Source organism: Microcebus murinus, chromosome 14, assembly GCF_040939455.1.
Source record: "Microcebus murinus isolate Inina chromosome 14, M.murinus_Inina_mat1.0, whole genome shotgun sequence".
Classification (NCBI taxonomy): domain Eukaryota; kingdom Metazoa; phylum Chordata; class Mammalia; order Primates; family Cheirogaleidae; genus Microcebus; species Microcebus murinus.
The window spans coordinates 32,508,713-32,534,531 of NC_134117.1; the positions used below are offsets into that span (position 1 = coordinate 32,508,713).

General features: G+C 40.0%; 1 protein-coding gene across 6 annotated transcripts in view; it reads left to right on the plus strand.

The window, feature by feature from the left end:
- CPEB3 (cytoplasmic polyadenylation element binding protein 3) overlaps positions 1-25,819 on the plus strand; it is a 199,148-nt gene that overhangs the window by 42,764 nt on the left and 130,565 nt on the right. For 5 of the 6 annotated variants that reach the window (XM_012765822.2, XM_012765869.2, XM_012765878.2 and 2 more), the window contains exon 2: positions 981-2,008. In XM_012765822.2, the coding sequence (XP_012621276.1) occupies positions 992-2,008 (1,017 nt within the window). In that variant the 5' untranslated portion in view covers positions 981-991. Of the gene's footprint in view, positions 1-629; positions 763-980; positions 2,009-25,819 lie in introns of those variants that run through there. The other variant, XM_012765849.3, reaches the window with a different exon arrangement.

The window sequence follows — 25,819 nt, forward strand, 5'->3', positions numbered from 1 at the left end:
GTCTCCAAGGGATTTTTAAAAAGCCCCACCTCCACCCCATCTCACTGTAAGTTCCTTTCTCACACACACACCTTAAATCCAACCAGAAGCATTTCTCCACTCTGCAGAGAAATTCTCAGGCTCCTGTGGAGACCTGAAGCACTGAAATGCCAATAAATCTCTTGTGCGGCAGAATTGGAGACAGGAAAATTAGAGAATAAATATAAAAACCATAATCCTTAGAGTAACAAGAAGCAAGCACTTCCCAACGTTTCAGTAGGATTTTACCCCTTTAAAAACGGTGGGGTTTTTTTGGTTTTTTTTTTTTAATACTGTCTCCTAACAAAATGGAGTAGCTGCAGCTACTGGGAGAGCAGAGAATGATTGTGCAGCTGAGTCCTTCTCCTAACAAATGCCAAGGATTTCCTCCCTCGTGGTTCGCTGCTGCTAAATGAAACAATTATCAACGCAAGAAAGCAGTTTGCTAATCTAGAGGGCTAAGGCTACTGTTTTTTTAAAGAGCTCGAGAAGGACGGAAGAAAGGGTCGTGTGTGCGGTGTCTTTTTAACCTTGCTGAAGGACGCAGCAGTATTTATTGACGTATGCAAATAACTGGGGGAGGGTGGTGCTTGGGAAAAAACAGGAACCAGAATCAGTTTCTTATTGCAGGGTGAACGCTCTGAGTTCCGGTGAAGGGAAAAGAGACGTGGCGAAATTGCTGTCTTTCTGTCTTATAAGCACATCTCTCACTAATACAGAAAAGGAACCAAGACATCAGAAAGGGTGAAGACGCTCTCACAGTATTTTTAGAGACCTTGCTCGAGCCTCACCCCACCCCCAGCCCGACCTGTTCTTCTAAATGGGAGATTATGGATTTGCATTGCAATTGGCTAGTAGCGGTGGCACTGGATTTTCGCAAGTAAAACACCCGCCCGCCTCTGCGAGGGGCATTAACGATCATCACACTGACAATAACGCGTCTCTCTTTTTTCCCGTTTCAGCTGCGCAAACCATGCAGGATGATTTACTGATGGACAAAAGCAAAACCCAGCTCCAGCCCCAGCAGCAGCGGCAGCAGCAGCAGCCCCAACCCGAGCCCAGCGCAGCCGAAGCCCCGTCCACGCCCCTCTCCTCAGAGACCCCCAAGCCAGAGGACAGCAGCGCAGTGCCGGCCCTTAGCCCCGCCGCGGCCCCGGCGGCCCCCAACGGCCCGGACAAGATGCAGATGGAATCGCCGCTCCTGCCGGGCTTGAGCTTCCATCAGCCACCTCAGCAGCCGCCGCCGCCGCCTCAGGAGCCGGCGGCGCCGGGCGCATCGCTGTCGCCGTCCTTCGGCAGCACCTGGTCTACGGGCACCACGAACGCGGTGGAGGACAGCTTCTTCCAGGGGATCACCCCAGTCAACGGGACCATGCTCTTCCAGAACTTCCCGCACCATGTCAACCCAGTCTTCGGAGGCACCTTCTCCCCGCAGATCGGCCTGGCGCAGACCCAGCACCACCAGCAGCCGCCGGCGCCGCAGCCGGCACAGCCCCCGCCGCCGCCGGCGCCGCAGCCGGCACAGCCCCCGCAGGCGCAGCCCCCGCAACAGCGCCGGTCACCGGCCAGCCCTAGCCAGGCACCGTATGCGCAGAGGAGCGCCGCCGCGGCCTACGGCCACCAGCCCATCATGACCAGCAAGCCGTCCTCCTCTTCGGCCGCTGCAGCCGCTGCTGCCGCGGCCGCCGCCTCATCGGCCTCGTCCAGCTGGAACACGCACCAAAGCGTGAACGCCGCCTGGAGCGCACCGTCCAACCCGTGGGGTGGCCTGCAAGCGGGACGGGACCCTCGCCGGGCGGTCGGCGTGGGCGTAGGCGTGGGCGTCGGGGTGCCTTCCCCGCTCAACCCCATCTCGCCGCTCAAAAAGCCCTTCTCCAGCAATGTGATCGCGCCACCCAAGTTCCCTCGCGCGGCCCCGCTCACCTCCAAGTCCTGGATGGAGGATAACGCTTTCCGGACCGATAATGGTAACAATCTGTTGCCATTTCAGGTAATGCTCGGGTGCACCTGCACACGCCTTCCTCTCGCTCCTTTTGCTCTTTCTGCTTTTTAATCGCCCACCCATTTTTGTTCTGTAAAAAGGGCAGCAATGTTCAGTCCCTCTGCACCCTTCCAAAGCCTCCAGTTCACTGAAGTGGGGCTGGGGCTGTTCCACTCTCAGGGGAATGAGGTTGGGGGGCGGGGTGGGAATTGTGACTGTTCGAGGAATCATTTATGCACCTGGTCAGGGTAGAAAAGGGGCTTTTTCTTGTAGTTTATTTTCTCCTCTTATTTTGACCTCCGTTGACAAAGTTGCAAGTGTATGGCAAGATGCTGGCATAGTCCCACAAAGAGTAGTCTGAGATTCCTATCATTTTAAGTAGCTACACATTGCAGGTTATGCAATCTCAGGCTCAGGGTGCCGCCTGAAAGCCGTCCACACCCAAACTACCCTGGCTTTACTCTTAAAGAGGTTAACAACCCTCGAGTGGTGCTAATTCAGACAGTTGCATATGCTCAATTAAACTAATGTGAACGCATGTGTTTATGTCTCACTAAGGTACTAGAATCATTAATAACAATCAGCATATTGGCCCTGCCAGGAAAATTACGCTTGTGAGATTCCAATAAACACCCAGAACTCTGTAAAGGAAGGAGGTGGAAGAGTGGAAATTCTAGGGGCAACCCTTTCCATGTTACCTAGAAAAAGGAGTTAGAAATTGGGTTTTTTTTTTGTTTTTTTTGTTTTTTTTGCAGAGAAAAGAGACAATAGGACACGACCTTCAGAGCCATATTGCAATGGAGTCTATTTGCTAGCTAGCACTGAAATATTTAAAGCTGCAGCGTCCTTCACCAGTGGGGTTATTTAAGAAGACAATACAGATCAATTACACCACTTGAAACTGGGCAAAGTGAAAGTCTTGCAAGTTTAATGAAAAATGAGTCTTATGTCTTGGTGTTAAATGCCAATGAAAAATCCAGGAAGTGCCCTAGACAAAAAGGTTGAATGGAGAGTGTGCTTATTTCTGTTCTTGCTTTCTCATCCAGCCCACAGCCATAGATAGCAGTTGACAGTGTCCTAGACATCTTGGGTGGGAAAGGGGTGGTGAGGGTGTGCAGTTCACTGGGGGGCGGGGAGACTTTTGCTCTCAGGCAAACACTTATCCTTCACTTCAAATTGATTTGGCTGTAAGCTTCTAGGCTCAGTTAAAAAAGAAAGAAAAAGGAAGGGGCGGGGGAGAGGGGAGGGTTTTTAACAAGACCAATTTGGGTGGTCAAGAAAATGAAGTAGAAATCTTATGAACACTGCTGAAGGCAGAACTCACAATTTGACCGAGGTAGTTTAAAATGGTGCACTTTTAGCCTTCATTTTGTGGCTCTTTACATTCCAGATGTTTGGGGTGACTCCCATCCCTGAAGGAGGGGATGGGGTTATTGAGAAAGAACATGACTCTGTAGACTAGAACAAGGATTTTTAACCTTGAAAGTTCAAGGGTGTCCATGAAATCTCTGAATTGTGTGTATGAGAGGTTCTTACTGAATTTTCACAGGGGTCCTTAAGGAATGGAAGATTTTAATATTAAGGTATATTTCTTCTCATTTTAAAGTTTACTTATTTTAATAAAACGAAGCGATACTGCAAAGTGGGATTAGTTTGGTTAGATAGAGAAAAGGAGGAATTTGCTTTCTGGAACTCATCTATGTGCTTACTTTTGGAGGAGGTAGGGCAGGGAGCCTGCATTTGGTAGGAGAGGCCCTCTTTTTATTGTGACATTCTCTGCCCAAATCCAGTCTTAGAGGATCTTATAGGGAGGTTTGGAAATTGATAGGGTAGACAGATTTAGTTATCTTTTTCTAGGAGATAAATCTGAATATAACCAGCTTTTGTTAATTATCTCCTGAAATGGGGATAGGGGAGAGATTAAATCCACAAAATTTTCCCTAACCTTATATTGACTAGCAGCTTGGAGATTGCCAATTGTTTCAACAAACCATTCACCTGTGATGCTAACAAGAGCCAAATGGACTGGATTTAGTTTGGTCTCTTATCTTTTCATCCCTGCTGATGCAGTAGAATAGGCAAAAATTTGCCAAAACATATGTAAGAGGAGAGATTTGATTGAAAATTGAGGGTTTTTTATCTGGCCTTAGGAAGAATTACATGTACTTTATGTCTCGTTTCTTTTTCTTAAAAATAGGCTGGCCCCACTGGCCCACACCTGTAATCCTAGCACTCTGGGAGGCCCCGGGCGGGCAGATCATTTGAGCTCAGGAGTTCGAGACCTGCCTGAGCAAGAGTGAGACCTCTACTAAAAAAAAATAAATAAAAAGAAATTAGCTGGACAACTAAAAGTATATATATAAAAAATTAGCTGAGCATGGTGGTGCATGCCTGTAGTCCCAGCTACTCGGGAGGCTGAGGCAGAAGGATTGCTTGAGCCCAGGAGTTTGAGGTTGCTGTGAGCTAGGCTGACTCCACGGCAGTCTAGCCTGGGCAACAGAGTGAGACTCTGTCTCAAAAAACCAACAACAACAAATGGAGCTTTAGAGTTTTGAAGCAATATTAAAACCAGAGGAGTAACTTGGTTGTGCTTTATTTAGCATGTGATATTATCAGATTTGGTTTATGTTGATAACTATATCAGGTGTGTTTAAAGAACAAAAACAGAGCACCTTAAGTCTTGTGTGCAGAATTTTGTGGTTGTGCATTTATTTAAATAATTTTTCTAAAAAAGGGATAAAATAAGTAGTTCTCATGACTTTTTAAAAATTCATTTACTTTGGCAAATATTTTATTTAAATTGAAGACTTTATTTCATAGACTACCAACTTTATTTTTTATTAGACAGACTGTTTGAGACAGAAGGGCTGTCAACAGTGATTTGTTCTAATATATCTTAATATTTGAAAAAAAAAACAAACCATGCTCCCTACAATTCTTCTCTTCTACCAGTTCCTAACAACCCAATAGATTTTTTTGAAGCTTTACTCACATGGTTTATATTGTAAAAGAAATAACTGTACTTGAATGTGGTTTTACAAGCTATACATACTTCTTTATTCTAATAAAGTTGATTGGTTTCTCTGGTTGGGGTGACTGCTTTCTTAGGGATTGCTTGTATCTAAAAGCCACTTTATTTCTATAAGGAAACTGAGGGTCCTGAGAGGTAGAGTGACTTAACTCAGGTCCTATAGCTCTGGCTAGTTTTGTTGTTAGGTGTCAGTTAACTTCCCTATAGCTGGTGCTGTCAAGAAGAATTGAGTCATGTTTTCTTTGTACTCCATTGAAAGGGACTTAGTGGTGGAACTATCTAGTGAGGTTTTCTATCAGACTGAAGCATCTTGGTGATGTACCTCTCACCAGCAGAGCTCAAGAATGGTGAGGCACTCCACTGGGGAAATTATACATATGACTCATTATGTATTTTCTATAAGACAGGAAAGCCTAAGTGCATAAAAGGACTAGAGCTATTCTCTGTATTGTGAATTTGGATTTTTTTTTTTTTTTTTGGAAACAGTCTTGCTCTGGTGCCCCTGGTAGAGTGTAGTGGTGTTATCATATCTCACTGCAATCTCAAACTCCTGAGCTCATGCCATCCTCCTGCCTCAGCCTCCTGAATAGCTGGGACTACCAGCAAGCACCACTATGCCTGCCTAATTTTTTCTATTTTTGGTAGAGATGGGGTTTTGCTCTTGCTCAGGCTGGTCTCGAACTCCTGAGCTCAAGTGATCCTCACACCTCAGCCTCCCAAGAGTGCTGGGATTACAGGTGTGAGCCACTGCACCAGGCCTCCAGAGAAGTTTAAAAGGGACTTTTGAGAGCCACCTATTCCAGCCCATTCTTCTCATTTTACAGAGGATGAAATCAAAGTCCCATTATGTTAAGTGACTTGCCCAGGTACAGGTGGATAGTTTTTGTCAGAAGCAGGCTTTGGTGGCAGACTGCTTGGATTCAGATCTCAACTCTGCCAGTTACTGGCTTCATAATCTTGAGCAAATTATGTAAACATGCTGATCCTCAATTTCTTCATCTGTAAAATGGGAATAGTAATAGTTTTTTGCTACATTTGAGATCAAATAAGAACTACATTATAGGTACTTAGCACAATGCCTGGCCCATAGTAAAGTATCCTGTAATACTTGGGTTTTGTTGTTATTATGATGGTGACTAGAGACTCTGCATGATTTTACCAAAGTATAGATTAGTGATTTTTCATACAGTGCAATCTGAATAATCCTAGACTTCTATCTAATATCATTTATTTATTTTTGTCTGTACCCTTAGGATTGTGCAGTCTATCATAGAATGGATTAACAGCATGTAATACAGTGCATTCTAAGTATCTCCAAACTTCAGTGTAATGCCATTTATTCTTTTCATAGCCTCTGGTCATTATAATAAAGTGGTAATCCAGCATTTACCAATGGGCCAGGTCCTGTGCTAAGCACCTTCCATGTAGTTTTTCAGTGGAACTACTTTGAGATAGGAGGACTGTTATTCTTGTTATACTGACAGAGAAATTGAGGCTCAGTACATTTACACTGTTTGCTCAAGATCAAGCTGGTAACTGGCAAAGTTGGGATTTGAACCTAGACAATCTACTTCTGGAGCCCATGGCTCCTACCTCCTTGGCTATACTACTTCTAGGACATGGGTTAACAGTCCACTGTAGATGCAGGAGACTAGGCTGAATCTGTACTTGACCTTATGAGATACCCTGGAAATTGTGTTTTTAAAATATTGTCTTATTTACAAAAATGTAGGAATCAAAATACAGTGACCATACACATACCACCACTTAGAGTCAATAGTTTTCAATGTTTTTCCATATTCATTTACCTTATGTATTTTTGAATATTTTTGTAAAAAATATTCAAATTATTTCATGTTTCCTGTTTGCATCTCTGCCTTTATGCCTCTTCCTTCTACCCTCAAGTTAAAAATGATTATAGAAAAATTTATATTTTTTGATATGTCTAGTTAAACATAATCTAGTGTTAATATTGCTGCTGGGTTATCAATAACAGAAGAAATTCCTTACATGAATTCATGGTAATATAAATGATATTAAATAACAAATATGCCTACTCAATCCATTTTTAGGAAATGTCAATATTTTTCAACTAGTTTGTATTCCTTTTTTTCAGGAGAAATATAAATTGTCTAGTTTATGCTTGCCTTTGCTTTAAAAGAAATTTTTTATTAAGAAATGGAGTCTTACTGTTGCCCAGGTTGGAGTGCAGTGGCATGATCATAGCTCATTGCAGCCTTGAACTCCTGGACTTAAGTGATCCTCCCACCTCAGCCTCCCAAGTAGCTGGGACTACAGACAGGCTTGTACCACTGCACTCAGCTTATGCTTGCTTTTGAATAAAGATAGTATGACCTAGATTTAAAACTGAAGACTCTTCTGTAGTTGGTTTTTTTAAATTTAATTTTAATTTTTTTTTGAGACAGAGTCTCACTTTGTTGCCCAGGCTAGAGTGAGTGCCATGGCATCAGCCTAGCTCACAGCAACCTCAAACTCCTGGGCTCAGGGGATACTACTGCCTCAGCCTCCTGAGTAGCTGGGACTACAGGCATGTGCCACCATGTCCGACTAATTTTTTCTGTATATATTAGTTGGGCAATTAATTTCTTTCTATTTATAGTAGAGAAGGGGTCTCGCCTTTGCTCAGGCTGGTTTCGAGCTCCTGACCTGGAGCAATCCGCCTGCCTTGGCCTCCCAGAATGCAAGGATTACAGGCGTGAGCCACTGAGCCCGGCCTGTTTTTTTTTTAACTACTGCTGTAACGCAAAACCACTTAAGGTCCACCCAACCCTATAAACTATTCAGAACGTATTATGACATTGATGTATTAATAAATGCCAGCAAAGCCACGTTATATTCTATTTAAAACGGGTCGTTTAGGAAACATTAGGGCTTTTTAAAAAAATGCTATTGGAAACAATAATTTAAACTGTATACTTCAAAATTGCATGCGGAAAAAGTTGTTAGTGTTATATAAACTCTTCACAACCTTGCCATGGATTAATATAAAAGTACGCCCTCAAAAATGTAATGTTTTTAGTTATCCTCTGACAGAGACATAGTTTTCTACTTACATAACTTTCTCCGTTAGCCTATTTTCTGTCTTTCCAGGGCTGCATGAGGTATCATGCTTGTCCAGTTGGAACTGGTTGTCATTGCTCAGGTTTTTTTGTAGTGTTTTGATCTGCAATATCAAAAGATTATGCTTGGTTTACTACAATGCAAAAAGTTTAATTAAACCTTGTGAATTTTACTGAGGAAAAAGAATTAGATGGAGGGGAGCATACAACCCATGAATCTTGAAATGAGGAAGACACTGGTCATTGGGGTCAAGTGATTGTGATTCTTTTTCCCAGTCTGCAAAAATAGAGGGGGTGGAGTGGAAAGCATGCGGGCAGGCATGGGAGCAGGGGTCTAGCTTCTGTGTTTGCTTTATGAGAGAATGGATACAAAGTGTTCTGAAAATTAGGTACTGTTATAGGAGTACTGTTACAGCTCTTGGATACCTGCCTAACTACTAATTGTAGTCAGAATTAGAGATTAATAGAGGAAATATTGTTGATATTCAGTACAGAGTTTAAACACCAGCTGATGGAATCTAATGGAGAGGGGCTAGAAAGATGTGTCCAGCAGTATGGAAGAGCATCAGAAGGCACTTTGTATATTATGGTGACTGTATATTCTAGAAAGTTAGTCATGCTGCTCTGAGGACTAGGGAGTATAGAGTTATGTCACACGAAGGGTGACGATTTGTGGCCGTTTCTGCCATGGCTGACTCATTAATGTAAGTGTAAGAGTTTTCCTTGCTCTGTGAACATTTTAATTGCTGATAGGAGAAATGCTTAAATTTTTAATTTCCTGACTGCTGCAAGTGTTGATTTTGGTGGTTCTGGAGATATTAAGGGTCTAATTGAAGCTTCTTACTCCCACTTCCCTGGAGGTCATACCTGACTCTGTAGGGCTAGTGTGCTTGTCAGAGATAGAATTCAGGATAGAGCCCAAGTTTGAATCTTGAGAGTTGAGGTAATATAGTCTTAGCTTCAAGGGGGCTTTCCTGGGGAGGTTGCTATGCTTGCAAAAGAAGCCAGCCTCCCAAGGAATTTTCCACAGGTGGGCCTTATACATTGTGGGTAGCTTGTTCTGAAAGGAATTCATGTGTCCCATCTCACCTGTTATACTTCGGTTTTTCTTTAGTATTCTTTACAGGTGCTGTACATGTAAACTTCTTAATGGGAAACGCTTCTACTATTTGCATTTTGACTTAATTTGAAATATAAAAAGGGCTGGGCGTGGTGGCTCATGCCTGTAATCCTAGCACTCAGGTAGGCTGAGGCAGGCGGATGGTTTGAGCTCAGGAGTTCGAAAGCAGCCTGAGCAAGAGCGAGACCCCCGTCTGTACTATAAATAGAAGGAAATTAATTGGCCAACTAAAAATATATAGACAGAATTAGCCAGCTATGGTGGCACATGCCTGTAGTCCCAGCTACTCGGGAGGCTGGGGCAGTAGGGTTGCTTGAGCCCAGGAGTTTGAGGTTGCTGTGAGCTAGGCTGGCGCCATGCACTCTAGCCTGGGCAAGAGAGACACTGTGTCTCAAAAAAAAAAAAAAAGAAAGAAATAGAAAAATAATAGTGAATTAAAATATGGTAGTAACTTAGCATTGTGGAATAAAGCCTACTTTTCTCTCAGCACTATTATTTAATTCTCAGAAATAATAAATATTATGATAAAATCCCTTGTTGTCAAACCTCAGTAGAGAGAAACAGAAAGGGACACCAAACAGCGTTTATATCATATGAAGTGATCATAGAACTAATATACACAAAGGGAAGAAAACATTGAGTGCTGATTATACATGCACAAGACTATTATATGGCCAAATAGCTTTATTCCTCAAGCATTCAAACTCATTTCAAGATCGATATCAAATACAAGTCATTCCCTATCATCAGTAACTCAGTGCAACTAATTATTTTATTTTAGTTTAGTTTATTTATTTTTTGAGACAGAGTCTCACTTTGTTGCCCAGGCTAGAATGAGTGCCGTGGTGTCAGCCTAGCTCACAGCAACCTCAAACTCCTGGGTTCAAGCAATCTTTCTGCCTCAGCCTCCGGAGTAGCTGGGACTCCAGGCATGTGCCACCATGCCTGGCTAATTTTTTCTATATATATTAGTTGGCCAATTAATTTCTTTCTATTTTTTTAAGTAGAGATGGGGTCTCACTCTTGCTCGGACTGGGATCGATCTCCTGACCTCCAGCAATCTGCCTGCCTTGGCCTCCCTGAGTGCTAGGATTACAGGCATGAGCCACCGCGCCCAGCCCAGTGCAACTAATTAAATGGTCAGTGCTACCAAGTAAACCAGTGCCTAGAAGTGCCTGACACTTAGTAGGTGTTCCTTAAATGAATGAATGAAAATTTAAAGCCAAGTTGTTATAGTTTTTTCCTTTGTCTCTACAAGATGGTATATTTAACATTTTTGAGACAGATTCTCCATTCTAGTATTTCTCTACAAGGTATCTATGGAATATGGAAACATAGGTGAATGTATAAAATGTCATAAAGGACATCTTCAATTTGTAAAAATATAAAGTATTATGTTTTCCAGACTTTACGGACACCTCATAGTGTCTGTAGGCTCTGTAGGCTTGGTATGACAAGAAGTAAGCATAGTTGTTGCTTTGACATAAAAGGTTTATGACAGCTAGTAGATGGGAACACTAGCTTATGTTCTATGAATTAAATTTTTCTTTATCTCTTCATTTTCTTTTTCTTATTCAAATCCTTCCCTAGAGCAATATCTCTTCATTGTTGATCAACTTATTCTTTTGGACTTTACCCTGTCATGATGATCTGGTTTGTTCCTGACTTCCCAAGTCAAGTTATTAATAATAGAAAAGACCAGAATGAGATTCAGGATAACCGTGACAATAACACTTAGCAATATTAAGGAATGGATTCTCTGGTTTCAAAGTCTGACGAAAAGCAGATTATAGTAGGCCCATTCCAGACATACGAGATTGGAAAACAGATGTAAAGGGCAAAAGATTTTCTGCCCTTAAGATGTAGTAGGGTTTGAGGACTGATTAGGGATGGGAATATTTCAGAGGAAACATCTCAGTGATCTGACAATCTAACCCCCTACTCAAACTCCAGGAGTCCTAGTTCTTAAGTTTCAGATAAGCAGCAATTAAAGGAGGCAAGAGGTAAATGTACCCAGAAGCACTTCTCTTATGCAATCTGGAGTGGAAAATTTCCTTTCCTCTTTTGAACCAGAGAAATAGAACCTAGATATACAGAAGATTAAAAATAGTGTAGACCACTAAAGTTTGAGGTTATGGAAAAAGGCTGAGAGATAATTTTTGGATCCTTTATTATAAATCTGTTTTTGTGTTTGCATTTGGTATTATGGATAGACTATTCAACTTTTTGCCACATCATTGTTTAAAGCAGTTGTAACCAATAGTAGAATCCTGAGGTCAGATAAATAGTTTAGAAGGATAACTATTTTATCCTTCTTAACCTATTTTATCCTTCTTAAGGTTGTATTTTTGTTAATCACATAACTATTATAGAATTCCCTGATCAAAGGGATGGGATTTATATTGTTAAGTTTCTTTTGGCATCTTTAATCAAAATCATAATCCATGTTGTATTATTTTGATGTCCTTCTCCAGATAGGTACAATTTGACACAAATACAGGGGACCAAAATGCCAAGCACTGGCCTCACTCTTTTCACTTAAATTATCTTACTAAGCCTTACACATCCTAGTGAATTAGGAATTATTATCCTAATAGAGACTCCGAGAATATTACCTAACTAGTAAGGTAATAGAGCCGAAATGGAAACTCAGGTCTTTTGATTCCATGCCCAGTTCTTCCATTCTGCCACACCTGCTTGCCTCTGTTCTTGTCACTAACCATCTTTCAATATGCCTTTGATGTTATACTCTTTCCCCAGATCTTCCCTGATTCCCTTCATCCCACATTGTCTTTATGGTATTTATCACTCTCTGAAATGAGCTGATGTATTTTGTTCCTCCACACTAGAATGTAGGTTCCACAAGGGCAAAGACCTTTTCATTGAAGTGTTTCCAGGGGCTGTGACAGTACTTTAGATATTTTAGGCACATGGTAAATATGTGTTGAGTGTGTTAATGATTTGCATTTATAAGTGATTGATTAGGCATTTATCATTTGCATGTAGCTAGCAATGTAAGAGCAATTTAATTTTATAAACATTAAACTGGTCTCTGCCAGGGTTGGGGCACTTGGGATTAAGGTTGAACCATATCCCATCCTCAGATAACTCCCTGACAAACATGTATTAAAGTATAGTGTAAGGTCTAAAATAGAATATGATATGCACAATGAAGGGAGTCTGTGCATGAATCAGAGGAAGAAGTGATTAAATTTGTGTGTCTTCATAGTTTAAGATGTTTTCAAAGGTTTTCTGATTTGAAAGTAATACATGTTTACATTTAAAACTTCAGGGAAAGGCCCGGCGCGGTGGCTCACGCCTGTAATCCTAGCACTCTGGGAGGCCGAGGCGGGCGGATAGCTCGAAGTCAGGAGTTCGAAGCCAGCCTGAGCAAGAGTGAGACCCCATCTCTACTGTAAATACAAAGAAATTAATTGGCCAACTTATATATAGAGAAAAAATTAGCCAAGCATGGTGGCGCATGCCTGTAGTCCCAGCTACTCAGGAGGCTGAGGCAGGAAGATTGCTTGAGCCCAGGAGTTTGAGGTTGCTGTGAGCTAGGTTGACGCCATGGCACTCATTCTAGCCTGGGAAACAAAGTGAGACTCTTTTTCAAAAAAAAAAAAAACTAAAGGGAAAAAATTGCCCATAATTCTATTATTGAGATATAAGTACTCTTAATGTTTTGGTGTATTTTCTGCTAATTATGTCTTTTTTTATGTATAATGTATTTTACATAGTGGAGATCATTCTCTGTATGCAATTTTATAGCTATAGTTTTAGCATTTCATGTCATTAAATTTATAAACACTTTTAATGATTGCATAATATTCCTCCACAGGAATCCATTATTATTTATCACAGTGTTTTCGTATTTGGTGGATTTGGATTGTTTTCAATTTTTTGAAAGAGATGTGGGTCTCACCATGTTGCCCAGGCTGGGCACAAGCTCCTGAGCTCAAATGATCCTCTTGCCTCAGCCTCCCGAGTAGCTGGGATTATAGGCATGTGCCACTGCACCTGGCTGTTTTCAATTTTTAGCTATTGACCATAATGCTGTCATAAACATATTTGGGATTCTTAATGCTTTATTTAGAACTGAATGGGCAAGGATCCATAGGCAGAGAATGGGGTAGGGGTTGATTTTTGTTTTAAAGCAGAGGGAGCAGCTTGTGTATAGGCAAGAAACAACATGGTGTGCTGAGAGAGCAGATAGTTCTGGCTAAGGGTGAGGCAAATGGGAAATGAGGCTGGAGAGGTAAGGTAGGTGCCAAATTACAAAGGGCATTCTAGCATTCTTTGCCTTCAGCTTTCTCAAGTAGAGACATTGAAGGATTTTTAAGCTGAGAAATAGCCCTTGTAAGACATTTAAGTTGGTGAGCAAAGTGATCACTTTGTTTCAGAGTGATTACTCTGGGTGGGATAATCTTTATCAGGAACCAAACACAGGCAGGAAACCAGTTAACATGTGAGGACCAAAAATCATTGCAATGAACGGACAGGTTCAAGAAATAATTAGGAGGTTGACTGAAGGACTTGGTGATTACTTGGATTAGGAAATAAAGGAGAGGGAGGAGTCTAGAATGAGTCTTAGGTTTTTAGTTTAGGCAGCTGGGGAGAATAATTTAGAGGTGAAAATGTCTAATAGTGGCAGATTAGAATTTTCATGACTCACAAACCTGGTGGGTTTTAGAGTGAAGGAATTTCAGAAGGGAAAGCTGTGTGTTGGGAATATTTGAACAAGTGATTTGACATCTATTATCCACCCATGCTTTTGTGTGATTCTTATATGTGGGAAGGAAAACCTTATTAGGATACATTACTTCATGGACTACTTATTAGAACATTGCATCTGAGAGAAGAAATAACAACCATTATAAGTCAAGTGCCTTTTCTGAATTTTTTTATTGTACTCTGAGAATTAGAGTATATGTTAGCTGATGAGTCAACTTGTTTGTGGATTATAGCCTGGCATTGCAAAGAATAATAAAGAATTCCTAACCAGTCAGTCATAAGGGAGGATCACAGGCAATAAAAGAAATGAAACCTGGCATCCTTTATTATTTAAATTGAATAAACTCAGAGGTCAGTGGATGTTGTTAGCCAGTCTGAAATATCATTAATAAGGTCTTAGCAAAGTTGAGATTAGACCTAAGAAATTTAGTTCTGCTGCACTAATGTAAAGTTTAGCTTTTAAAATAGATAAGGTGATAAAATGTTTTGAAGTTTGAGGGGAGCCATAGGCTGATGAGGTTTGTGGGGGGGGGGGGGGCGGGAGGTAGGGTACAAGAGCTACCAGAACTTCATTTTGTGTGTTCATTTGTATTTCCAGGGAGAGAGGTGAGATGTAACATTTATTAAATTTCCAAAGGGGTTCATAATTTAAAAATGATTAAGAGTTACAGATATAGAATAAAAGCATAGCTATATGACATCCAACAAACCTTTAAAAAGTCTTAACATTTATACATCTCATAAAATTTTTTTTCTCCCTTTCCATAGCTGAGAGAATTGCTACCTAACTTGAGAACTTTTTATAAATGGGACTTGATTCCTCTTTTATGTAGCTTTTTTTTTTTTTTTTTTTTTTGAGACAGAGTCTTACTCTGTTGCCTGGGCTAGAGTGCTGTGGTGTCAGTCTAGCTCACAGCAACCTCAAACTCCTGGGCTCAAGAGATCCTTCTGCCTCAGCTTCCTGAGTAGTTGGGACTACAGGCATGTGCCACCATGCCCAGCTAATATTTTTAAATATATATATATATACACACACATATATATATATATGTTAGTTGTCCAGCTAATTTCTTTCTATTTTTTTTAGTAGAGACGGGGTCTTGCTCTTGTTGAGGCTGGTCATGAACTTTATCTAGCTTTTTAAAGCATTCAAATTACTTTTCATCAAATAATTTTTTGGCATTCATTTCCTTGGTTTATATATATTTAAATCACACAATTGCAATAATACTCGCATTAAAAAGGTTTGGAGACAAACCTCCACCATATTTAGGTAATCTTGCAGTTAATCTGGTAGGCTCCCTGGGTCACAGGTGTTGAATGTGTGATGGCAGTGGTCCCCAACCTTTTTGGCACCAGGGACTGGTTTCATGGAAGACAATTTTTCCACAAATAGGGGAATTGGGGCAGAGGGATGGTTTTTGGGATGATTCAAGCACATTGCATTTATTGTACAGTCAAACCTCTCTGCTAATGATAATCTGTATTTGCAACTGCTCTCTAGTGCTAGCATCACTGCCTCAGTTCCACCTCAGATCATGAGGCATTAGATTCTCATAAAGAGTGCACAACCGAAATCCTTTGCATGCGCAACTTACAGTAGGGTTTGAGCTTTATGAGAATCTAATGCCACTAGTGATCTGACAGGAGGTGGAGCTTATGCAGTGGTGTGAGTGATGGGGAATGGCTGTAAATACAGGTGAAGCCTCGCTAGCCCACTGCTCACTCCCTGCTGTAAATACAGATGAAGCCTTGCTAGCCCACTGCTCACTACCTCCTCACTCAGTGTGGCCAGGTCCTAACTGACCAGTGCATGGCCCAGGGGTTAGGGACCGCAGTATTAATGCACATTTTTTATAGGGAAGATAGAGTTCATAGGATAATCTGGAAAGTCAGTTGAGTTAATATCTTAGTCCCTGCAGGCTGCTGTAACAAAAATACTTCAGATTGTAATTTATAAATAACAGAAATGTATTTCTCACAGTTCTGGAGACTGGAAAGTCCAAGATAAAGGCACCAGCAGATTGGGTGTCTGGTGAGGGCTTGTTCTCGGCTTCTTAGATGGTGCCTCTTGCTGTGTTCTCAATTGGTGGAAGGGGCGATTACACTACCTTCAGTCTCTTCAATCTCTTTTATAAGGGCACTAATCCCATTCATGTTAGCAGGTCCTTTATGACTTAATCATTTTCCCAAAAGCCCCACCTCTTAATATTATCACATTGGGGATCAAATTTCAACATGTGAACTTTGGGGGTACAACCAACATTCAGACCAGAGAAGCAAAGCTTCAACTATAGTATTTGAATAAACAAATATACTAGAAAGTTTTGATTCAAGAGAGGGACATTGTTTCATTTTTAATACAGGAAGGATAACTTAGAAATATTGATTTTTTTTTTTAAGATATTGCTAATACACAAATGACCTCCTCTATTGAGAGGAACATTTCTACTCTCCCCATTCACTTGTTTGGTTGTTGCAATGACTTTAGAAGGTCTATTCCTATTATTGTAACCTAATAAAAGGACTAGAGAGTACAGCTGGGGGAGGGAGCAGGGGGAGGTTGGTGGGGTACAGGATGGAGAACAGTTATGAGGTCCCTAGATCCTGCATCTCAATGATAGACTCTTAGTGTGCTAGACCTTGATGGTTTCACATAGAAACAATGTTGGCTAGATGATGTGGGTTTTTTTGTTTAGCTCTGTAACCAATTAACTACTGCTTGTAGATTAGTGTGGAAACCTAACCGTCACCTATTACTTTGTTTCTATTGGTAAAAAGCCAGCTTAACAAAAGGGCATTTGGGAATGCAGTTCAAGATGTGTGACATCAAGGTCTGGTAAGAACAATTGACCAGACTTTTGCCAGTTCTGAACTCTTTCACCTTCATGGTCTGTGTATACCTAAGTGAAAACAGAAGGATCCTGTTTTGCTCATTTATTTGTTTTGAGAGGAGGTTTTTTGTTTTCTTTTCTAAACATGACAGTTTAGGATGAAGCTTTACCTGGTATTCCACTGCCACATTGCTCATTCAGTGGTAATCTGGGCTGGGCGCAGTGACTCATGCCTGTAATTCTAGCACTCTGGGAGGCTGAGGCGGGCAGATTGCTCCAGGTCAGGAGTTCGAAAGCAGCCTGAGCAAGAGCGAGACCCCGTCTCTACTATAAATACAAAGAAATTAATTGGCCAACTAATATATTTAGAAAAAATCAGCTGAGCATGGTGGCGCATGCCTGTAGTCCCAGCTTCTCAGGAGGCTGAGGCAGTAGGATTGCTTAAGCCCAGGAGTTTGAGGTTGCTGTGAGCTAGGCTGACGCCAAGGCACTCACTCTAGCCTGGGCAACTAAGGGAGACTCTGTCTCACAAAAACAAAACAACAACAAAAAACCACAAAGGTAATCTGGGGGTCGGGGGTAGGCTTGATTATTTAAATCTGTGTAATGGCATTATTAAAATAGTTGAATCTAAGGCCGGGCACGGTGGCTCACGCCTGTAATCCTAGCTCTCTGGGAGGCCGAGGCGGGCGGATTGCTCGAGGTCAGGAGTTTGAAACCAGCCTGAGCAAGAGCGAGACCCCGGCTCTACTATAAATAGAAAGAAATTAATTGGCCAACTAATATATATAGAAAAACTTAGCCGGGCATGGTGGCGTATGCCTGTAGTCCCAGTTACTCGGGTGGGTGAGGCAGAAGGATTGCCTGAGCCCAGGAGTTTGAGGTTGCTGTGAGCTAGGCTGATGCCATGGCACTCACTGTAGCCTGTGCAACAAAGCGAGACTCTGTCTCAAAAAACAAAAAAATAGTTAAATCTAGTTTAAAAAAATAGTGGGCCCATATGCTGAAAAAACACAATCTAAATACTTTGAACCATTTTACAATGCTGAGAAAACATTATTTTGCAATATTTGTCGAATTAAACTTTGTTGATCTTAAGCAGAATAAAGACAAACTAATTGTACTAATATTTCAGGCTGTTGTGAAGTAAAATATAGTGAATGGAAAGTTTTAAACTCTACTTCTAAATGCATTATAAGTTTAGCATTTTAGAAGTTTGGGGGCTGGGTAAGGAGATTGATTTTTTGTTCATATTTTTACCTCAAATTCCCCAACATTCCAAAAACATGAGCTCATCAGAAGGTAACAAAACTATTTCATTAATATTTTAGAGCTACTTTCTGCTTTCTATTTATTTGCCAGTATAGATGATTTTATTTTATCTATCAACTCTGGCGTAATCCAGAACATGAAATATTGGCTGGGCACGATGGCTCATACCTGTAATCCTAGCACTTTGGGAGGATGAGGTGGGAGGATTGCTTGAGCTCAGGAGTTTGAGACAAGCCTGTGCCTTGAGCAGCAATGAAACCTCGTCTCTACTAAAAATAGAAAAAATTAGCCGGGCATGGTGGTACGCGTCTGTAGTCCCAGCTACTTGGGAAGCTGAGGCAGGAGGATAACTTGATCCCAGAAGTTTGAGGTTGGCTGTGAGCTAGGCTGACACCACGGCACCCTAGCCCAGGCAACAGAGTGAGACTCTGCCTCAAAACAAAACAAAACCCCAGAATATGAAATGTTATTCCAGAGTAGTTATTTTAAGGTAGGTGAATCATGCAGGTGTAACACAAGGTTTTCATTTTAAAATATGATATTTGATATTCTAATTTAGACTGAGATTCTATTGAATGTGAAACAGAAAAAGGATTTATAGGAAATTATAGCTTAATGTTAAAAATTAAAGCCTGGGGTGAGGAGAAAGGTAGAAAAATCTCTTGATAGTGAATATATTACTTTACATGGTGGGGTATAATGGAGGGTTGAAGCAGACAAGAGAGTTGAGGTAACATTCTGTTAGAGGGACATAAATAATGGAGGATGTATTGAATACTGAAACGTCAAAGGACATTGAAAGACAGTGAAGAAGATTTCAGCAAAGAGGACAAAGCTAGGTAAAAGGATGCTTCAGGTTTTGTTACCATAATTAAATATTCAAAAAGGCAGCCACTTATTACTGTCCAGGAAGTTAAGCAGTTGCCCATTTTATAGTCTTGGTTTATGCAAGCAAGCCATAGGCAAAAAAGCTGACGTCAGGGAATTATATTAAGAGATTTCTTCTAGGGAGTGTCATAAGCAAGTTCAAAACTCAGTCTTTTAATCTTCTGTGGCATGATCATAATATTCATGGTGCCCTTAAGATACTTTATGTTTGTTCTAAACCATCAAAGAAAACATGTTCAGCATAATTTGCATTGCATGTATTATTAATGGTCTAGTGTAATGCCTTCTCACAATAGCCAGTATTATAAAAAGACATACTATATAGAAAAGATATGCACTGAAGATCTGTGTTCTATAGAGACAGTTGTAGAAACCATCCCTGCTGTGCAAAATTCTTATATAGTCATGTGTTATTTCACTTTGTTATACATTTGTAGAGATTCACATGTGTGTTATGTTTCAATACTGTTAACTAGAGTTTGAATTCAGTAAGTATTTACAAGGTACATACTATAGTTGGACTTTTATTAGGTATCGTGGATGACCCATTTTTTCTGAGTCCTGTCCTCAGAAACTAACACACATGAAACAAAGCAGCTTATGAAAGCTAGTATCACATTATGTGATGTGTTAGTTGCCATGAATAGTTGAGGAGGGGTAAGAATAATTTGGCCTGTAATGTAAACAAAACAAAACAAAAGTGATAGGATCCTTGTAGCTCCATTGTGAAAGATAGACAGAATTTGGCTAGATGAAATGGAAATCTGAAATGAAGAAAGAAACATGAACAATAAGTGGAATTATTAAGCAGACCTTCCTGATTGGAGCAGGGGACTTTTGGGACTTACTGGGAGATAAGGATGGATTGGTTCTTTCTAAGGATTGAAAAAAACAAGACAGTAAATCTTTATTTACTAGATTCCATTTGGTTTTTAAAAACATTTAAAATGTCTTTGGACATGCCACACTACAAGAGAACATAGATTAAAAGTTGTTGAGAAAAATGAGATAAAAATATAGGTGAGGATGCAAAATGGAGTCCAGAATTAGACTAATACTGATGCTTATTAAGGTAGTGATAGAGGTTTGAATGTCTGATTTAGGAATGTGTATTCTGTTGGAGGCAGTAGGGATCCTAGAGGGCCTGAGTCAGGGTAGTGCCACAATAAAAATATATGTTTAGAAAGAGCAGGCTGGGGATTGGAGGAGTGTTTGTGCCAGTCACAGTGCAGACTGAGGGCAGAGAAGCTGATGAGAGGGCTATAATAGTTATCTTGGGCTTAGCACAAATCCAGGAAGGTATAACCTAAGAAATCTTAAAAGGGAAAATACTGTCAGCACTGCTGACTGATGGCATAGAGTGTGTGAAGGAGTGTAAGATGAGCTCTGTTGTGCTTAAAACCGTATCTACAATTAGGCTATTTTTTTTCCTCCTTTCTCCCTTCTTACATGACTTTTGGTGATAACCATGTTTCTCACATCATTCTTCATGCAGGTCTCTATCCATTAAAACCGCTGAGAGGAAAGAAGAGAGGATGGTCTTTCCCTTTTCTCTCTCTGACACTTTCAGTACACCAAACTGCTGTCTTCTCTCTGGATTTTGTCATTTGAAGCCCAAGAAGTCAAAACTGCTTTTGCCTATTCTCATTCTTAAACTACTGATAAGGATATTTCTGCTGCTTGAATCCTCATCCTTAGAATAGGTTGAGCATTATGGTAGAGGGGCTAGTCAAGTAAAAACGAGCAATGGGCATGCCATTAAAAGTGGGGGAGGTAGAACTGCTGTGGGGTTAGGCCCTGGAGTGACTGAGAGCATCTCTTTATGCTATAATGTGCCCTATGACAACCTGTATTGCTCTTACTCCATAGATTTCACAAAGGATTTCTTCTCTGTTCAAATATTTATGTTCCTCCACTATGGGTAGTACACTTGCAGGTAGGCTGGAGAATAGGATCTGTGCTTGTAATGGATTATGTTAAAACATATACCCATCTCTCTTTTATATACTTATGCATACACAAATGCACATATGTTCATGCAACTTGTAAAGACGTAGTAGGAGACATTTTGTGTAGACCATTTGATGGTGAAGTAGTACCAGTCGTCTACAAGTCAAAATTTCTCTTTGATTTTGGAATACTGCTTTGTCAGTGGTCATTCATAATCATGTTAATATGAATTTAATTTGATTTATTGAGCACTCATTGATGGTAGAGAGAGAGAGACAGACTTAAGAAGCATGCTGAGAATCAAAGGAAAGCCACCAAAGTTGCAAAATTGATTGTGGATCATTATATTAATAAATAATATGTTAGTATTTTGGTATCACTGAAGTGGCTTTTGTCATCCATGTATGGCTTTTAAGTTGGGAAGATTTTTATTCTGATGTTCTGTAGTTAGAGTTTTGTAGAATTTGGAGAGTATCTCATGTCTTTGTTAACCAAAAAAAAAAGATCTTTTAACTTACTGAGTTGGGAACACTGGGAAAGTTGAAGAAAAATGGTTAAAATAAGTTTGAGTAGTGACTTAGTCCATTTGTGCTGCTACAACAATAACCACAGACCAGGTAATTTATAAATAACAGAAATTTATTTCCTCACAGTGCTAGAGCTGGTAAGTCCAAGATCAGGGCTCTGGTAGGTTTGGTGTCTGGTGAGGGCTGCTCTCTGCTTCTAAGATGACACCTTGTTGCTGCATCTTCTGGAGGGGATGCTATGTCCTCACATCACTGAAGGAACAGAAGGGCAAAAATGTCCTAAGCTATTAATAGTTCCTTCCAGCCCTTTTATAAGGCAATAATCCATTCACAAGGGCAGAACCTTCATGACTTGATCCCATCCCAAAAGGCTCCCCACTTCTGACTACCACCACAATGGGGATTAAATTTCAATATGTGAATTTTGGGGGCATTCAGACTGTAGCAGGTGGAATGGGTGACTATTTGGGGATAAGTGGAAATGTTTGTGTGTTGCTTGAGATTAGTATGTGTACAGTGGTAAAAAGTTGAAAATTGAGTAACATGTATGATTTCCTGTTGAGTGATTAGGGGGATAAATTTGGCTTTTTATAAATATGGCCTATATTTCTGTGATTCTGGAGTTTAAATTTGGCCATTAATTGAAGTCAAAATGGCAGTATATAAATCACTCCATACTTGGGAGAGTTGGTGGATTTCAGCTATTACTAATTTGCTGGCTGAGCATGGTGGCTTACGCCTGTAATCCTAGCATTCTGGAATGCCAAGGCGGGAGGATTGCTTGAGCTCAGGACTTTGAGACCAACCTGAGCAAGAGTGAGACCTCATCTCTATTTAAAATAATAATAATAATTTGCCATATTATAATCTGCTCTAGACTAGGCAATTTACCCTAGCTGTTGGGCTTTAAAATAGTATTACACTTAATCTTGAGACTGAAGGAAAAAGTAGTAGAGATGTCTTATTCGTTTTGTGTCTCATGTAAAATCCCACCCACCTCTCCTTTAAAGACCCAGTCAGTAGTTGGGTGTCAAATCATAAAAATAATTCTACAAAGTCTAAAAATTCAGATCATGTTTCTAGCCTGTTCATATGACTCAAGCTTCAGTGAAGTTGATGTATTATACCTGTTGTTCCTAAATTAATCTTTCATTCTACTCTGTCATACCAGGAACTTAGTGCCTACATGATTTGCTCTTTTGAAATAAGATAGATTGCTACAAGTGTGGATTTTAATTTAGGTGATTTAAATCACTAGACAGAACAACTAATTTATAAATTACCTTTTTCTAACTAAACTTCATTGGTTTTTTTTGTTGTTGTTGTTATTAAACTTAATGCATCCTCAACACAATTTATTTCATTTTTTAACTCTTCTTCATTGACTTTTTTGAAGCTCCTTATAAAGATCCCTAGGGAAACCTGTTGATTATACAAAGCTCAGATTCCTAAACTTAAGCAAGCACCGGCTCTTTACAGAATCTCAGTAGTGTCTTAGGGATGGGGAATTTAGGGTACTTAAGTAAGGTTTTGGGGCCTGGGGTTGTTCATAGGATGGCTTTAGAGCAGAAGTTAGTAAACAAGATTGGTCAGGGATTGGTTAAATTTGTAAACTGGCCTAGTTGCTGGAATAGTCAGTGATCTTAACTTTGTAACAGGAAATTTTTTTCTTTTTGTATAGCAGCATTATTTATTTATTTATTTTTTATTTTGGCATATTATGGGGGTATAGATTTTAAGGTTTCAATAAATGCCCATTCCCCCCTCCCACCTGCCCAATACCCTATTACTGTAGTACCTATGTGTCCACTTAGGTGCTGCTCAGTTAATACCAATTTGCTGGTGAGTATATGTGGTGCTTGTTTTTCCATTCTTGGGAAACTTCACTTAATAGTATGGGTTCCAGCTCTAACCAGGAAAATATTTTTTTTTTTTTTTTTGAGACAGAGTCTCGCTTTGTTTCCCAGGCTAGAGTGAGTGCTGTGGTGTCAGCCTAGCTCACAGCAACCTCAAACTCCTGGGCTCTAGCTCACAGCAACCTCAAACTCCTGGGCTCAAGCGATCCTTCTGCCTCAGCCTCCTGAGAAGCTGGGACTACAGGCATGCGCCACCATGCCCAGCTAATTTTTTCTATATGTATTATTTGGCCAATTAATTTCTTTCTATTTTATAGTAGAGACGGGGTCTCGCTCTTGCTCAGGCTGGTTTCGAACTCCTGACCTCAAGCAATCCGCCCACCTTGGCCTCCCAGAGTGCTAGGATTACAGGCGTGAGCCACCGCACCTGGCCTTGTAACAGGAAATTAAATAGAATTACCATTAAATTTGTCCGTAACAATGCTGCCCAAAGAAACAGACTGCAAGCCAAGTAGATAATTTTAAATTTTCTAGTAGCACACTTAAAAGTAAAAATAAACAGGTGAAATTAATATATTTTCTTTAGCCCACTGTATATAAAATATTATTTCAACATGTGATCAATATAAATTTTTTTATTTTCCTGTAAATACCTAGTGTAACTATAAAAATTGTTAATGAGATATTTCACATTCTTTTGTACTAAGTCATGGATATCCATTGTGTATTTTACATATATAACATATCTTAATTTGTTCCAGCAACATTTTAAGTGCTCAATAGCTACATGTGAATAGTGGCTACCATACTGAACAGTGAAGGTATATAGTCTTAATTTGAGCTTAGATATTTTGTGTTCCATGTCATGATTTGGCACAGTTTATCTGTATTACAAGTCATAGTATAATTTTGCAGCTTGTGGTTTCTGTTTCATTTCTCAGTTTCATGCATAAATCTGTGATCTTCCATTAGCATGCCATTATTAAACGTATTATGTAGAGAGATATAATCTGTAATTTATAAATAGAATGTAACAGTTTTCTTGGCTACTTGATAGACTGTTTGCCAGACTAAACCATTGCTTCCACTAGGTAGACTGTTTCATCAAATTTTCTAAAGCTGTAGAGTATTTTTTTTTTTTAATTTTCTTCCCTCTTAATCATATGCTAAAGTTTAAGCTGTAGAGTATTTTGGACACCAACAACTGACTGAATGCATATATTGTACTGCCACTGTTTTTATTAATTTTTTATGATGGTTTCTTTATAGTTGACAGAAGTATCCTGCATATATTCTCATTCGTTATTACCAGAGATAATTCTTGGTATTTATTGTCTTTGAGCTTTTATGTTTATACTTTAAATGAAATTATTTTGGCTGGGTATGGTGGCTCCTGCCTGTAATCCTAGCACTTTGGGAGGCTGAGGTGGGAGATTGCTTGAGATCAGGAGTTTGAGACCAGTCTGAGCAAGAGCAAGATCCCATTTCTACTAAAAAAAAAAAAACAAGAAAAAACAAAGGCTGGGCGTGGTGGCTCACTTCTGTAATCCTAGCACTCTGAGGCTGAGGCAGGTGGATCACTCAAGGTCAGGAGTTCAAAACCAGCCTGAGCAAGAGCAAGACCCCATCTCTACTAAATATAGAAATAAATTAATCGGCCAACTAATATATATAGAAAAAATTAGCCAGGCATGGTGGCGCATGCCTGGAGTCCCAGCTACTCCGGAGGCTGAGGCAGAAGGATTGCTTGAGCCCAGGAGTTTGAGGTTGCTATGAGCTAGGCTGATGCTACGGCACTCTAGCCTGGGCAACGGAGTGAGACTCTGTCTCAAAAAAAAAAAAAATTATTTTTATATAGTGTAGATGAGTTGTCAGTAAAATTGTAACATTATTCAAATGAAGAGTATTTTTTAATAGCACTATATATCCATTGAAATTTTGCTTATACCTTTAATTTTTCCAAGGGATTACAGATTGTTCAGTAGTTTATGTATTACCCCTTAAAGTATGTGCATGTGTAATATTTTCTGTCCTTTTGGTCTCCAACAACTTTTCTATCCTCCATTATTTCAAAATAATTGCTGCCAATTGTTCATATACATTTAGTTTCACTTAGTTGAATGCGGTTTATTTGCCACTTGCCGTTTTCACAATTCCATAGTTGGCTGCCTGTACATCATGCCTAACTTTTACCTTGGTTCATTTATTACTTCTTCATGAAAACAGAATTGAGGCTTATTCTGAACTTCCAAACCATCTTTTTATGTATCTTCATAACATCTATGTAAGGTAGACATTATTGTTAATTTTACATTTTTCGCATGAGGAAACTCATTTACAGGGAGGTTAAGGAACTCATCCAATTCTACTGAAATGAGTGCTTACAGTATGCTGTGATTTACTTCTTTTTTACTTTTATCTAACTGCAAAGCAGCAAAGCATTATAATTCTGACTAACACTGGTCATCCCAGTGAACAGACTAATTATCTTGTGTATACAGTTGTATAAATAGTGAATTCTGTCTGCT